Source organism: Nesoenas mayeri (genome assembly GCF_963082525.1).
Source record: "Nesoenas mayeri genome assembly, chromosome: 2".
Classification (NCBI taxonomy): Eukaryota; Metazoa; Chordata; class Aves; order Columbiformes; family Columbidae; genus Nesoenas; species Nesoenas mayeri.
In genome coordinates, this window is record NC_137543.1 from 102,887,822 (window position 1) to 102,903,821 (window position 16,000).

The 16,000-nt window shown below is 36.2% G+C and overlaps 1 protein-coding gene across 1 annotated transcript; it reads left to right on the forward strand.

Annotated features, from left to right (window-relative positions):
* Positions 1 to 11: 11 nt before the first annotated feature.
* TRIP13 (thyroid hormone receptor interactor 13) lies at positions 12 to 12,937 on the forward strand (the record flags this gene model as incomplete). The annotated part of the gene is made up of 14 exons (XM_080339846.1): positions 12 to 160; positions 402 to 504; positions 2,069 to 2,234; positions 2,541 to 2,670; positions 3,937 to 3,992; positions 5,603 to 5,693; positions 7,188 to 7,260; positions 8,230 to 8,293; positions 8,538 to 8,624; positions 9,416 to 9,522; positions 10,542 to 10,695; positions 10,865 to 10,977; positions 12,195 to 12,264; positions 12,842 to 12,937. Exons 2-14 carry the CDS (start codon positions 413 to 415, stop codon positions 12,935 to 12,937), a joined length of 1,299 nt encoding a protein of 432 aa, XP_080195972.1. The 5' UTR covers positions 12 to 160; positions 402 to 412.
* Positions 12,938 to 16,000: the final 3,063 nt, after the last annotated feature.

A 16,000-nucleotide genomic window follows, 5' to 3' on the forward strand; every position in this document is an offset into this window, starting at 1 on the left:
GTGGTGTCTTTTCCATTCTCTGTGCGGCGGAGGCGGCTGCAGCCCTCGCAGCAGCCAGGGTGTTGAGAGGACAGAGGAGCTGCCTGGTCCTTCCGCTTTCCGGCGGGACCCGTGTCTCGATCGCAGCGGTCCATTCCTGAGGCGGGCTCTGTGGCGTGAGGTGATGTCCTGTCCGCACCGTGGGGCCCGGGGGCGGACCTTCTGTGCGCGCGAGTGTGCTCGCGACCTGTCCTCTGTCCGGTGTCGCGAGGGAGGAAGGGAGAGAGAGAATGGTCTGTTCCCGCGGTGGGTGGGGTGCACGCGAACTGGACACGGTGTCTCCCGTGCCGGGAAGGGCTGGTTGTGCCCTTGGCACCTAGCGGTGGCTGACAGCCAACTTCTCGGAGTCGCTTTCCTTTCAGGAGCGAGAAGAATGGACGAAGCTGCTGGGGATTTGAAGCAAGCACTTCCAGACCTGCGCAACAGTGTTAAAATACACGTGGAGGTTCTTCAGAAATCAAGCAGGTCTCTCTGATTGAAACTTTACTTGCTGCAACTTGTGTCTGTTGCCTTTTGTCCTTGTGCTGTGCATCTACAAGAGTGCACAGCACTCTGCTCTGCCTTCTCTGTACTCTCCCATGAGTTTCCACATAGGTATCTCTTCATAAGTTTGAACCAACCCATTTCCCTCAGCTGCTCCTTGTGCATCATGTGACCCAAGTCTCGTAATCAAGTTGGTGCCCATAATTCTGGACTTGCTCCAGTATATCATTGTCTCTCGTATGGTAAGGCCCAAAACTACACACGATACTCCAGATGTGGTCTTGCAAACAGCTGGTAGATGGAAAGAATCTCTTTCAGCAATGTTTGCGCCCTTGCTAGCACAGCCTAAAATAAAGTTGGCCTTATTTGTAGCCAGGGCACACTGCTGACTCATTGCTGCCTTGTCCACCAGTACCCCTGTGTGCTTTTATGCTAAGCTACTTTTCATTCAGTTGTCTGGGCAGTAGATGGAGAGACAGCATCGCACATTTACTTTTGTTGAACTTCAAGAGGTCCCTGTCAAATCATATCTCCAATCTACAGAGGTCCCTCTGATTGGCAGCCCTGCTTCCTAGGATACCAACAGCTTGCCTTGCTTTGGTGTTATTCATAAACTTGTTGCAGTTGTTTTCCATTCCATTGTCCAGGGTATAAATGGAGATGTAAAAACAGTGTTAGCCCCAATATTGAAAGCAACACCCCACCTTTCCCCACCCAACCTACTGGCAGCTTAGCCTAGTCTTAATTATTAATCACAACCCTTTGAGCTGGACAGTCCAGCCAGCTTGTCCATTTATCCAGTCCTTATCTTACCAGTTTGGCTATCTGTATACTATGGAAGAGTGTGTCCAGGGTGTTGATAAAGTCAAAGTGTAAAATATCCATTGCTCTCTTTATCAGACTTAGAAGGAACTGGGAATTTGCACTGGGAATGCATCACTGAAGTTGCAAAATTAAAGCCTTTCTGAAATCTTAAAATACTATTCCTTTCTCTGTAGTCTTTACCTCTTCTACTGGAATTCTTCTTATAGCATGTCCCCATCCTGAGGTATCAGCTGTCCTCGGACATGAAAGCATATTAGAACTTTCCAAGCTAAGTCAGTCTCATAGCTTGGTTATGAGTTTTTCTGTTTTTTTTCCTTGTGAAAAACAGTCAGATAGCATAACTGATGTCTATTCTTGAAATATTAGAGCTGTGTTGTTCCATGTCCCCTGATATGACTGCAAACAGAGCAAGTAGTATTCTTTGGCTTGTATATTTTAATGCACAAATTAAAACCAGGTATCAATAGTTTTGCTTTTGCAAACAAACTGAATTTGAATTTGATAGGATTTTTTTTCAGCAGAATGTGATGGGGGCTTGAGTGGGTTTTAGGATTTTTTTTTGAGGGAGAGGGTTTGTTTGGGTTTTTTTTTGCATGTTTTTTGTTGAGCTTTTTTGTGTGTGTGTATTTCAACTTAGTGTATGAAATAAAGCACTGTGATATTAGTTCATGCTTCCTTATAGATGTCAATGCCAAAAATAATGCTGTTTTTTTCTTGTTAGCACGGCCAAAAAAGAAGATATCAGGATGAGTGTCTTAAAGCTGTTGAACAGACATAACATCGTGTTTGGTGATTACAAGTGGACAGAGTTTGATGATAGTTTCCTTAACAGCAATGTGCAGTCTGTGTCGATTGTGGATACGGAGCTGAACTTGAAGGACAGACAGGTATTCACAGTTAAGAATTTATAGCTCTGTTCAAACGCCCGTGAGCTGGTGGTGCGTAGGGTAGTGGTAGCCTGAGGACATAAACAAGACAAGGTTTATAGGGTGATGTAGTATCTTTTATTAGGCCAACTGGTATAACCAAGAAAAGGTGGCTAAGTTTTTGGGCCTGCACCCCTTAGTAAAGTGTCAAACAGAGGTAGCAGGCTTCAAAGCTGAATGGCAGCTGAGAACTGTAACTTTCTTATGTTATAATTAGCTTTGAATGAGAAATACGATGTATTGAAAGTCTTTCATTGTCCATTCTAGCCTATTGACTTGGGCAAAAGCAGTCTTTCTCTTCATATTTTTCATCTGAATGAAGAAGGACCGAGCTCTGAAAACCTGGAAGAAGAGAATGAGGATATCATTGCAGCTAACCACTGGGTGCTACCAGCAGGTACCTCTGTGATATTTCTGGAAGGTCTAGAGCAATTACAAAGAAAGAAGATCTTGAAAATGCAAAGAGTGTTTATAGGGTTACTGTTAAAGCTATTGTAGCTGTATATTGTTTAACTTTGTCCTTTGTCAATGAAACCAATGTATTTGGACATTCTTCTTCCTGGTTTTGACTGAACTACTACAGGTCATTCCACAACATGTCATTTATTTCTGTGATACTTGCGGATGTCTGGAAATAACTGGTCTTGTGGAATAAAATGTATAGTCATAATCAGAAACAAGTAAATTTTTACAGGCTATATTCCAAATATTTATTTGGACACACACAAGAAATTCATAATTCTAAACATTAATTTTCCAGAGCCCATTACTGGCTTCTAGTCTCCAGGACAGTATTGCTTTTATATTTGGAACAAACAAACAAACTAAAGAGGTTTAGAGTCCTCAGAGTGTGTTCTGAAAAGAAGATTAAGCCATCGCTCTGCAACAGAGCGTGGTCTGCTTGTTACTGTCTGATTCTTGGGGAAAGTGGAATCTGTGCCTGGAAGGAGAAGTACAGGTGTGAGCTTAAGCTCAAAGAGATAGTGATTCTGAGACATTTCTTGCTCTTTGTCTGTGGGAAAAGCATAACTATCCATTACGGTTCTCTTTGGGAATAATTCAATCAGATACTTTGAGATTATTCCCATATTATTGTAGTTTATAATAGTTCAGTCTGTATTTTCTGTGCTGAAAGCTATAAACTAACTTCTAGAAGTGAGTGACACCCAAACCACAACTTTAGTTTTTTGTGCATCATTCAGCATGAGTTTTTTTAACCCTTACATGTTGATGTTAGAAACAACACCACAACAAAAAAAAAAAAAAAAAAAAACCTGAATAAAAAATTTGGCTTAGAACCTTCCTCCCACTCCAATTTTTCATAGCTCTATATCCTGGGGAAATGTAGGGTCCATCCCCTATCGAGGGTGGAAAGAATGATATTTTTCCTTTAAGTGTTAGAACTTAAGAACATTACTTTCTCCTCATAATTATTTGAGGAAAAAGAAGTTGTGAAACTGCTGAATCTGTCTGTTAGAAAGTAGTGTTTGGATTTTGAGAAAAATAACTCATGTTTTTTTCCATATATTTTAATTGCTCTTGTATATCTGTTCTTAACTCTTAATTTCAGTTGAGAATAATTTAAAAACTGCTTTGTGTTGCAATGGTACAAATTCCCATATTAATTTATCCTAAACAGGTATATAATATATTGCTTTTGCAGCTGAATTCCATGGCCTTTGGGAAAGTCTTATATATGACATTGAAGTAAAATCCCATGTAAGTTGGAAATGAATAACAGTTACAATTGCTTGAGGAGAAGTAAGAGTTGAAATGTAGCCTGTTTGAAGCTTGCTGCATCCCATGGAGACGTTATTTGGAAATCACCAGCTCAAAAAATCTTGATATAACTTTCGATAGCTACATACTTCTCTGGTGTACGCTTAAGGTAGAGCTGGCATTTGGAGATTAAACATCATACCTCAGACTTATATCAGTATGTACTACTGTGAAGTCAGCTCTGCAAAAAAAAATAATCTGAGTTTCCCTGTGAAACTCGGTTCAGTGATGCTTATGCCACAAATTATAAAGAATTTCTTCATATCCATTGGCTTATTTTAAAGAAACTAGAAGTTTAACAGCTGAAGATATTGTTTTGGTAGCAACTTAAAACTTCTCAGACTTAAGTCTTTATAGTTGTCTTTTTATCTATAGTAAAGCAAAATATCCAGTGATTGTACTTTTTCATTTATAAGGTAAACATCAGTTAACACATCAACATTTGCCTAATTTATGGAACTGCTTTCCAAATCATCTGTGAAATGACAAGACTAATTAGACTTACTGATGTACTAATTAGCAGCAAGTTGCTCACTGTTGACTTGAGTGTGTGTTGGTAGAAAGAAGTTGTAGCTTTTAATGACTAAAATTGTAACTCCATAACTTCTATAAAAGTGATTATGGTGAATGTTTATTCTTTAAACCATGGACCTGGCTGGACATGGTTGGGTTCTACAGACTCTGAAATAGTTGCTCTGAATTTTCAAAATAGTACAGTCAGTGTCAATATAATATTGAAAAATGTGCTGGATGAAGTGCAGGGCTTTTTTTGCTGTTGTGTAATTGTTCCATCTTGGGCATGAGATATTGCAGGAAGGCTATTTTGTTGTCTTCTTAATGCATATGGATCAACAGCATATTACAGGTAATAGAAACAGAAAATAATATGCTGTTATTCAGGTCTTATTATAGGTAATAATCAGTATAGAGTCACACCTGAAGTTCATATTCGTTTTGCTGAAAGATTTCTCTGCTTCCTAACTCTAGTTCTAAAAGGAAGTAGCATTATGTTTAGAAGCAAGCATTCAGGGAAGTACAAGCAACTTACCTTATTTGGAAGGATGACCAATCTACAAATTCCTTACAGTAGCTGATACAAATGTTTCAGCAGAAAGGAACTAAAATGTGACAGGAGATGCTTTGTTTGGTGGGTTTACTACAACAAACTCAACAACTGTATAGCTGTACAACATCTAAGCAGGACCTGGAGTCTGAGTCTTTGACTCTCTGTGCTTGGGCAGCTTGTGTTTTAAAGACACACTATAAGTTGGACAATGGAAAATAATGTCACTTCCTTAAAGCATTTCATTTATTCATGTAAAAGTTCTGGAACTCCATTTGTGCCTAGTACATGCTATTCTCTTTCCTGAGGACAGAAAGGAAATTAATTTCCAAACTTTACAGAAAGAAAATTTGCCTATGGCTAAAAGACGTGAGGCCAGTTCTTTTTTTGTTAAGAGTACTTGATGGGCACAATTAGGAGATTGCTTCTATTTGTAATTGTATTTGCTGATATGTCTCTAATTCGTGTGTTTCTTCTCTTCAATTAGTTACTTGATTATGTGGCGACAACATTACTGTTTTCTGACAAAAATGTTGACAGCAACCTGATATCGTGGAACAGAGTTGTTTTGCTGCATGGTAAAAATGATCTGTCTTAAGTCAAGTAGATTCATTGTCTATCTGGTTATACCTTCCTTCTGGAAAAACTTGTATTGCACTTCTGTGTAGTGAGATTAGATGATCCAAAAGATTCTCTCCATAATATGCATTTAGATCAAATGTAATGTCAGAATCAAATCCAAGTTCACATGCACTATGTTTTGCAGGAATTTAAATTCCTGCAATTGATAATCTAGTGACAATATTTGGTTTTTTTTATTTTCATTTTTAAGTTGTATTATTGCTTGTTTTAGATAAAGTGCAAAAATAATGGAAATTAGGACATTAGGAGCTATGTATTAGTTACAGTCCTATTGCAGTATTAAAAATTTGTTACGGATTTGTAAAAACTTTTGAGGAAACGAGGAAATCAATTTGTGTGTTGTATTTTTAACATTGTATGTTGCCAAGTGTGAAGGCAGTACTTTTGCTAATTTAGTTGTTATAGTACTATTTTAGTGAAGCTGTAATCTTCAGTCAGTCTTAGCTTATTGTGGAGGTTATACCATAAACAAGGTCACATCAACTGAATTGATTTTCTTGCAAAATACAGCTTGCCATTGTTTAATCACAATTTTGTCATCAAGACTGGTATTCAAAAACAAAAAGGTCATAGTGGAAATGTTTGTTATGAGCGTTAGTTATACTTAAGTTATTGCTATTTATCAGTTAGAAGCTGCAGGATGTTTTTGTTTGTCTAAAAGACTGTTAATATATTTATGATACATATATTTAATGTTAGTAATAAACTCATTATTGTGATCATAAAGAAGTTAATACTGGGTAATCTACAGCTGTTGTGGTGCAAAATACGCTTGTTCTAAAATGGCAGTACTGGCTTTGAATGAAAGCACTGTCATCTCGTTGATGTTATCAGTTCATTTATCACCCACACATCGTCTATACATTCATACTGTGTTTAACTATTCTTGTTCTTGTCTGTTTGGAGAAAGTCTGTGTGGCTCTTCCATAGTGTGTCAAGCCAGATCCAAAAGGTTTGTCCCAGAGCATACTTCCTGAGATGCTCTGGTTTGCCCCAAGGTATAGATTTCTGAAAAAGTGGACAGCTGATCAAACTGGGCATGATGTGTTTCTGTATTGCATGTTAGAAGAGTTTGTTTCAGGAAGATATAAGTTTAAGCAGAACACTGATTTTTGAGAATGCTAGTGTCATCCCTGCTAGGGTGATACACTCTGCTTCTGTTGCTGTTGAGTATTTTAACTTTATGGTGTCTGCTTATAAGCCATTACACTAATTATACTAGTAACTGAAAATTATATAAATTCAAAGCTCAGCTCTCGGACTGTAGTGGGGTAAGCGATCTTCTGAAAATACTCTGGTATTTACAATTATCGTCTGCTGCATTTTATTCTGCAATTAGTGCTGTAATGAAATACAACAGTTAAAAATAAGTTGTATGTTGTTAACATGTTGCAGATTCTGTGTAATGTATGGATTTGATTTCAAACCAGGCCCTCCTGGAACCGGCAAAACCTCCCTCTGTAAAGCACTGGCTCAGAAGCTGGCAATTCGACTGTCACACAGGTGACCATATTTGGAAGTTTTTCACTTTTGTTTACTATTTTTAATTGTTCTTTTTCAATAGCCTAAAGATTTAATATTTTATTTCAAGTAACTGGTGCTAAGTGCTAATGTTTATGGTTCCTGTGTAGTGCACTTGGCTAGCAATAAAATTGATCTGATAGAGACACTGGCTAGGATATTTTAATGCCTTTAAAATGTGTAATTAATTGTGCCCAGGTATGTAAAATCCCAGTCATTAGTTTGTGCTCACATTGTACGCCAAGGAATAATAAAGGACAAGGGATCACAGAGTATCAAACCTGCTATTTGTATCTTCATGTTCAAGAAAGCCTATTTTTTTTAAGTAGTGATTATGTAACCGATTTGTTTTGTACTTGGATTGTCTGCCAGTCTCCAGAGGTCAGTCTGTATATCGGACAAGTAATGAGAGTTAGCCTTAAACTACATAGCACCTTCACAAATTTATATTAAAAAAGAGATGTTATATAAAATACTAGGTGTAATATGAATAATATTTACTTATTGGAGTGATCTGACTCTATCCCAAGCTGAATTTATGATAAACGCGGGCTATATAATGTGTGGTTATTTTGTCCTAAGGATATCCATGCAGAGCTAAGTAAATAAGCCTCATCCTTTTATATGTTTTCTTGCCATACTGAGCAAAGTCTTCCATGAACAGAAGAATGAGGCCATTATTATGGTAACTCTTATTTAAACTATATTTAAATAACACCTGTTCTAATGAAGGAATTCCAATAGCAATTTAGTATAAAATTTTCTAGTGAGATGCATTTCTGGAAATGACAAACTCAAAACAGGTATTATGTTTTTAAAAGTAAGTAATTTAAAGTACTAATTCCCAGAATTCCAGAGTTGACATGTAGGGAAGGAGACCTGCAGAAGTGAATGACATCACTGAATTTTATTTACAATAGAGTTGATATTTTTTTTCCCTTCGTACTTTAGGTATAGGTATGGACAGTTAATTGAGATAAACAGCCATAGCCTTTTCTCGAAATGGTTTTCTGAGGTATGTATTGATGTAGCCAATTAAGTAGACTTTGTGTTTTAGAAATCATACTGTTACTATTGAACTTGTTTCATAAAATGTGTGTACACCACAGATTAGTCAGAATAATGAATGTATTTGGGAAGTTTGAAAGAGAAGGTATATTAGAAAATTACTTCAAAAAACAAGTATTTCCATCTTTAAATATGGTAAGGCATGGAGAGTTGTGTGATAAGGAAATAATATGCGTATGGTGTCTTCCCAGAGTGGCAAGCTTGTAACCAAGATGTTCCAGAAGATTCAAGAGTTAATTGATGACAAAGATGCTCTTGTATTTGTACTGATTGACGAGGTATGATTCTAATACCATTGATGTACATAAAAAGTAACAGTAAATTGATGGGAGGGAAATGTGGTAATACTCATTCACAAAGAACAATAAAAGCATATTTATGCTTTTCACAAGTTACATAACTTTCTGCAGAAGAGTAAACTTTAATCTTTATTGCTGCAGATTTGGGAGAAACACAGTGTGATTTAACAGGCACATTCCAGCTGGAAATGAAGTAAAACCTATCTTGGTAGAACTTCCCTTGCCACTGTGTGTTTCCAAGTGGAGTATTGTTTTAAACTTCAGAGTAGCCTAGATTTGTATTAATTGTGCTTTTATGTAGTTGTAAAGCTCTGAAAAGCATTATTATGTTTGAGTTCATTGTCTGGATTCTCTTCAGACTTACATTCGTAAGCAACTTCGTATGTACCTTATCAGCTTTGTTATATTGGAATTCTTATGGGGAAGCTCATTCTAAGTTCAGTGTATTTATTACTCTGGTGTTTGTGTGTGTCCCCCTCCCAAAATTTAATTAAAATGAGAAACAGCCTCCGTTCTGCTGCCTCAACAGGAATTTCACTCATTACACTTTGTTTCCTTGACATTCCTTTTTCTTTCCATATGAATTCCTACTTAACAAAAGATTTTAAAGATGAAGTTTTAGATATCAGACACAAGGTTTTGAAGGTGTGTCGCTTGGTTTATTTGCTTGCTGCGAGCACTCTGCATTTGCAGTCTTTTGTAGGGTTTTTTTGTGTTTGGTGATATCTTTTTGTTCCTTTTTTGGTTAGTTTGTTTGGGTTTTTTTGTAGGTAGAAAGCCTCACAGCAGCCCGCAGTGCCTTCAAGGCAGGCACAGAGCCTTCAGATGCTATTCGTGTGGTGAATGCTGTACTGACACAAATAGATCAGATTAAAAGGTAAAATCATATTACTGCAACAGTGAAATGTAATTGACAGTTTCAGGATTCCTGCTAAATCTTAATTCCTACTTGGAATACTAAACCAAATTGGTTAGTGAACTATTCGTTGTTAATGGTGCTAGTTGTGAAATGAGATAGTAGTAATCCAACAGAATATTTTGCGTGTAACTCAGTGATCTTGAAATCAGATCTACAGACTGTATACTTCCTTTGAAGCTAGGCAGAGATACAGGAAAAGTGATCATGATATCTGCTTGGAGAGACAAGAATGAGATCAATGAAGAATTCATTCATTGTTTACAGCTTCTGGATGTCAGACTTGCATAACACATGGCATAGAAGCAATCTTTGATTCTTGGTCCACTTTACCTGCTGGATTTATCTTATTTTTAAATTTATTTTATGGGTTTATCTTCTTTTATTTCAGCCACTTCCTCCCCCTTTTTGGGGATAGTTGACTTTGTTCGCCCTGTCTTGCAGCTAATTAAAAGTGGCTTATTCATATGTACAAGTTCACAGACTTCATCTAAAATTAGCTATGGTTATGAATGTTCTTGCAGTATTTGTTAGAGGAAGGAGATGTTATTTCTCTTTTAAGCTCACTCCAATGTCATCCACAGTTAGAATGTGTCCCATTGCCCGTTAAACTATATACTTTGTACTGAATTTAAATGGAAAACATGTAGATTAAAGGTTCAAATTTATGAGCCTTCTTTTCATATTTTTTTTGTGGCAGAAGCTGTCCCAGTAGGCTCTAGATAGTTAATGTATATTCACTTCTAAAATAGAGTTAGAGCAACTATGGACACTTGAGAAAAAGCTGAAAGAGATTATGCATTGAAATAGGTAGGTGATAATTGGCCAAGAGCTTCAGATAATTTAATTTCTGGCTGACAAGTATGATGTGACTATTAGATAATATGGTTTGAGTCATAAGAAGGAAGGTATCGATCTGCCAGTCACAAAAGGAGTTAATTCTTCTATATGTGACCTGAAAATCTGCTTTTGTCTTGAAGGCATCCCAATGTAGTTATCCTGACTACTTCAAATATTACGGAGAAAATCGACATGGCCTTTGTAGACAGGGCTGACATAAAGCAATACATTGGACCTCCATCCACTGCAGCAATATTTAGAATATACCTTTCTTGCTTGGAAGAACTGATGAAGGTAATATTTTGAAAGCTACATTGTGAAATGTCCTATTTTAATATATTTGACATTTTAATAATACTTCCTAAATAATAAATCCACACAAATATTTTTCACTCTTACTGTAGCATTTAATTTTGAACATATTTAATTTTTTCATACAACAGTGTATAACTCTTCTTTCTAGTGTCAAATAATATATCCTCGACAGCAGCTCCTGACACTCAGAGAACTAGAGATGATAGGCTTCATAGAAAATAATGTGTCAAGGTTAAGCCTTATACTAAAAGAAATCTCAAGGTAAGATTCTGAAATTCTACTTATTATATATGTGTGTGTATATATATATATATATAAATATATAAATAAATAAAATGAGTTGTGGAATGATGTGTGAAAGTGATGAAATTTCATAAGAACTAGAGTTCTGAAACATGTTGATATTTTTCTGTTAGGGTTAGTGCAAAGCCTTTCAGGTTACAAAATTGGAGGCAATCAGGGTTTGCCACCAATTCTTAGTCTCAGATCTGGCTTGTCCTAGTACTGCTTTTGGTTTCTGCTCTGCCCTTTGAAGTTCTCTTGACAAATTGCTGGCTGGATTAGTGAGATGCTGTAAGTTTCAGTGGATTGTAATGCAGTTTAGTGGGGAAATAGCATTGGCCTTAATTCCTGCTAAAAAAGTGCCTTGAAATGCCTTGCAATCTACTAAGTCAGTTTTTAGCATCAAGATATAAGTGAACAGAAGCAAAGAGGAAGGAAGTGAAGTGTAAATGGAGAGTGTTACGATTTGCTGAGTATATTAGTAGACCAAGTAGTTTTTCACTGCACCGTAACAATTCTTGAAACAATAAAAAAAATATATTCACAATATCAAGCAGTATTTTTTTTCCAAAGTGCTGGTGCCTATGAAACAAAATAACATTCATGAAGTCAGGAAAGTATGTTTTCCTTCTGTTCCTGAAGTATGCAAACTTAACTGGGAGTGAAGCAGAAGTAAATTTTTCCAGGCAGAGAGTTTTGGGTTCTACATACACAGGTGGTGCTTGGAGGGGACAGAAGCATATATCAAGTAGGTAAAGTAAAGGAAGCTGTGTGCAAGTTGGGGGAAAGAAGGAGATAAGCATTAGACGTGAGAATTAGCTTTCAAAATAAACTTTTCAAGTCCTTCTAAGAGTGGATGGAAGATAATATCTGTACCACACCCTTTCAGTGTAGACATTTCTCCAAATTAATGAGCTGTGCCACAGTGATGTTACGGGCATCAAGGAAGCTTTGGCAGGCAAATGTGACTAAGCTATTTCTGTACTCTTGTTTGCTTTTCTCTACTGTATAGCCTTTCATAGGCTGAAGTTGTCTGTTCATTTCCTACTTCTGCTAAAAGTGCTGCAGGTGGCCTGCTGAATTGTGATTCAAGTTTTTTTACAGCAATTTATAAGAGAAACATAGAAAAAGGAAAGCTCTTCTTTTAAGAATGGATACTTAGTATTTAATCAGCACTTGTCTCTATTTTACTATAGACGAAGTGAAGGCCTTAGTGGCAGAGTCCTGAGAAAACTTCCTTTCCTAGCACATGCACTTTATATTCAAGTAAGTTTATTACATTCAAGTAAGCTTATTCTATTAATTAAATTTTGGTTTGGTTTTGGGACAGGTAGGAAGACATTTGGACACTGCCTGAAGTAAAAGATTGGACCTAGACCCCCCCTTTAATCTAAATTGCACTGTTTCTGCAGCTTTGTAGTCTGAAACAATTTTATGCTGCCTATAATTTAAAACGAGAGTGAAAAAGATGGGTGAGATTGACCTCTCCAACAGCATTCTACTTTTAATTAAATGTTGTGACAGAACATTAATATTGGTTCTCTGATAATTTCTGGCTGAAGGAAAACCCTCTGTCACTTTATAAATAATGTTGAATTGTTAAAAAACTTTTTGAAGCATATGCACAATAATAGTAATTGATTTAAGACTTTGCATAGTTTGACTTTGACTTTACAGTGCTAGCTGGTTTAAAATAAACCTGCAGTTTTCTGGTTTGTAGCATTTTGAAAATTTTGTAACATGGCAGTCAAATATTTCTCTTTGAAATACTGTGATTTGTATGTAAATTATTATGTATGCCTGTTGCTGTAGTATGATTAAGAAAATGTTCTCTTATTTTCAGTCTCCCAGCGTTACAATGACAACATTTCTTCAGGCTCTTTCACTTGCAGTAGACAAGCAATTCGAAGAAAGAAAGAAACTTGCAGACTGTGTGTGACCCTCTACTGTTTTGGAGTTATCTGTATTGTTAACACTGAAAACTATGTATTTTTCCTATAAACTGTGCAGCTTCTATGCATCTGTAAAATCAATTGTCAAGACCTTAAAAAACCTGGAATGCCTAATATAGTTTTTTTCAAAATATTCATTAATAAACAATTAAGAATTATTACAGCATATTTTCCAAAAGCTTTATTTCAAATGCCAATAAGAGGATTGCAAAAAAATTGTGTTAAAAGTTACTTTTAATCTTTTACAGTTATTAAAAGTGGGCAGACTTCTAGTCCTTGTTTCTTAACTTTCTATCCATTCATCAGTTTTTATACTTCTGATTCTTATATATTTTTAATAGCAATAGGAACTAGGTCTCTGGATCTTCTGCCATACATTTACTATTTGTTATTGCTTCTGAAATAAAAAACATGAAACTGGGAAGGATTCAAAATCCTCAGTGATGGCCAAGACCTGACATCTATTTATCTTGAAACTTAATGTCAAGTATTATTTTTTTTTAACTATATCAGATTCAAAAGTTTAAAATCAAGAGATCGCTTAATTGCATTTTGTAGTACTACTTCTTTGTGATGTTGCAAGGATGCAAACTGGAGGGACCATGTTTTCTCACTGAAGAGGTGTGTAAGAAAGGTTCTTTAAAATGCATTAAGTTTGGCTTTGTTTTGTTTTATGAACATGACATAAAAGTTATAAGTCATCTGCGGAGAAAAATACGTTGTATTGCAAGAGCCAGGAAATGTATGCATCCATTTCTTAAAAGGAACAGAGTCAACTTCTATATTGTAACTAGATATCCTATATAATAGTGGTTACAAAACTGTCAGCTCTTTCTTTTGTATTTACAAGTATTTTATCTGCAGTCAACTGAAAGAAAGAAATCTTAGGGGAGTTTTCAGATCAGTAGTTTAATTTTTCTTAAATGAAGATAAAATAGTGAGATTTAAATTGATGATATCCAGTTAATGCATGCCTCCTAGCCATTGGTATTTGAAATATATGAATGGTAGTGCATTTTGTTACTTCCTTGTTTGTATTTTTAAATCAATGCTATACCATACATTCATGAGAGAAAAGATTTCGTCGTGAGTTTTATTGATGAATGCTATAAACTGTGCATTAAAAAGTTGCACAGAACTTGTCAAGTGCTAGTAAATTTTTTTATGGCATCTATACTTATGTAAAGTGCATTTCTTTTTTTAGCTTAAGTGTCTCTTCATCATATTACTTTTGAAAATAATAAATATTAGTCCCTATCCACACCCTCCCCCTTAAAAAAAAAAAAAGAGAGAGAGAGCATAGGTGAGAGAAGATTGTATCAAATTCCATCATTTGCAATTGTGTACTCTTATTTTTCCCACAAGCATTGTTTTGGAATACTAGTACATGCAAGAAACTGCCATAAAAGCCAGGTATGGGAAGACTACTCAAAGGCAAAATTTAGACAGATTCTAGTCCCTTGTGGATTTATTGCTTTTAAAGTAAAGGGATTTAGAGACTTTAAGTATTCTTTCAGTACAGGCATATATTATTATGTGTGTCTGTCTTGATGCTCCATGTAATAGATATTGGAGTACCTCCATGTTAATGCGAAAGCATGTAATTACCTTCTGGTCTGGATTCGAGGTTCTTTGAAAACTGTAGAGGCTCCACAAACTGCAAGTGTTTGTGTATGTTTCATTGAGGGTATTTTGAAACATTTCCTCTGCTTTGAAAGGAGACTGTACTAGCACTGCTTGTTTGATCTTTCTGTAGACTCATTGATTGTATCAAGGCTATAAAAACTGTGAAGACCAGCTGTTCCTGCAGTTTACTCCTTCTCATTCCTTCACCTGAGATCATACCCTTGTCCCCAGCCATGTAGTTTACCTTTTTCTTAGAATTTCATAGATATTTTGAGGATTTCTACTCCAAATAGGACACACTGGTATTCTGAGAGTTGAGCAGAATTTATAGACCATTTTTAGTACGTGTAATTTTTCTACTAATAATACATGGATTTGTGCTACAGCTGACAATAGTTTAATCTTTTATTAAAATTCTAGTCAACTAATTCTGGTGAGTGATGTATTTTAGGTAGTAATTCTAGAAAGAAAACTCACACAATGAGGGAGGCTTATTTCTCCCTGTTTTCAAGTTGTGTATAAAGTACTGCCCTGCATTCCCTGCATAGTACAAACATTTTGGATATTTTTGTCATTTAGTTCAACACAAATTCTAAAGACTATGTATCTTTGAAATTAATCACCTTGAAACAGGTTATATTTGTCTTGGAGGGAAGTATTTTCCCCTCCTTTTGTTGAAGATACATTCCTTTATACCGCAAACTACAAAATAAATGAAACTAGGCAAAGAACATAAAATGCAGAGCCTCACTACAACCTAAGTATTGGGTGATTCAGCTGGAAGAGGGTGCTTGGGAGGTTCTAGACTGAACTGTTTCCATCTTGTATTTAATGACCATCTACTCTGAAGTATGCACATTTTCTGCAGAACAAATAGATGGTCAAATCAGCCACTGTGGAATCTTATTTAGCCCTTTTCTGCAAACAGGTAAAAATTTTATGTTGATGCAGATGGAGAAGGTTTGTTCTCTGCTTGGATTGTCTTATGGATTTCCAGGACTGCTATAAGGAAGGACACATTGGATATGAAGAGTCCTGAGGGTAACCCTGTCCCTCAGCCAGTGCAAGTCAGTCACATGCTCAAATGCAATTAACTGTGGCTGGTTTTTTTCACAGGAGGCTCGGTGGCCATGCATTAATTTTCTGTTTTCTTTCCCTGTATAGTTAATAGTTATATGGAGGTAATAGTTCAGGTACAATTCCAGAACAATTATTTTCTTTTCAGCTCAAAGCCACTAGATGGCAAGCACGAATCCTTGAGTTTTAGGAAGTCATGTGAGAACGCAAACACTAATTGAAAGTTTCAAAAGCCCTAACAAGCGACACTTTGCTGCAGTCAAAATCGCTTTTCAAAATGTAATGTTAGCTGTAATATAATGCAACACTATAGAATTTCTCTGCTTAGCGTTACAAAGAGATTCTGG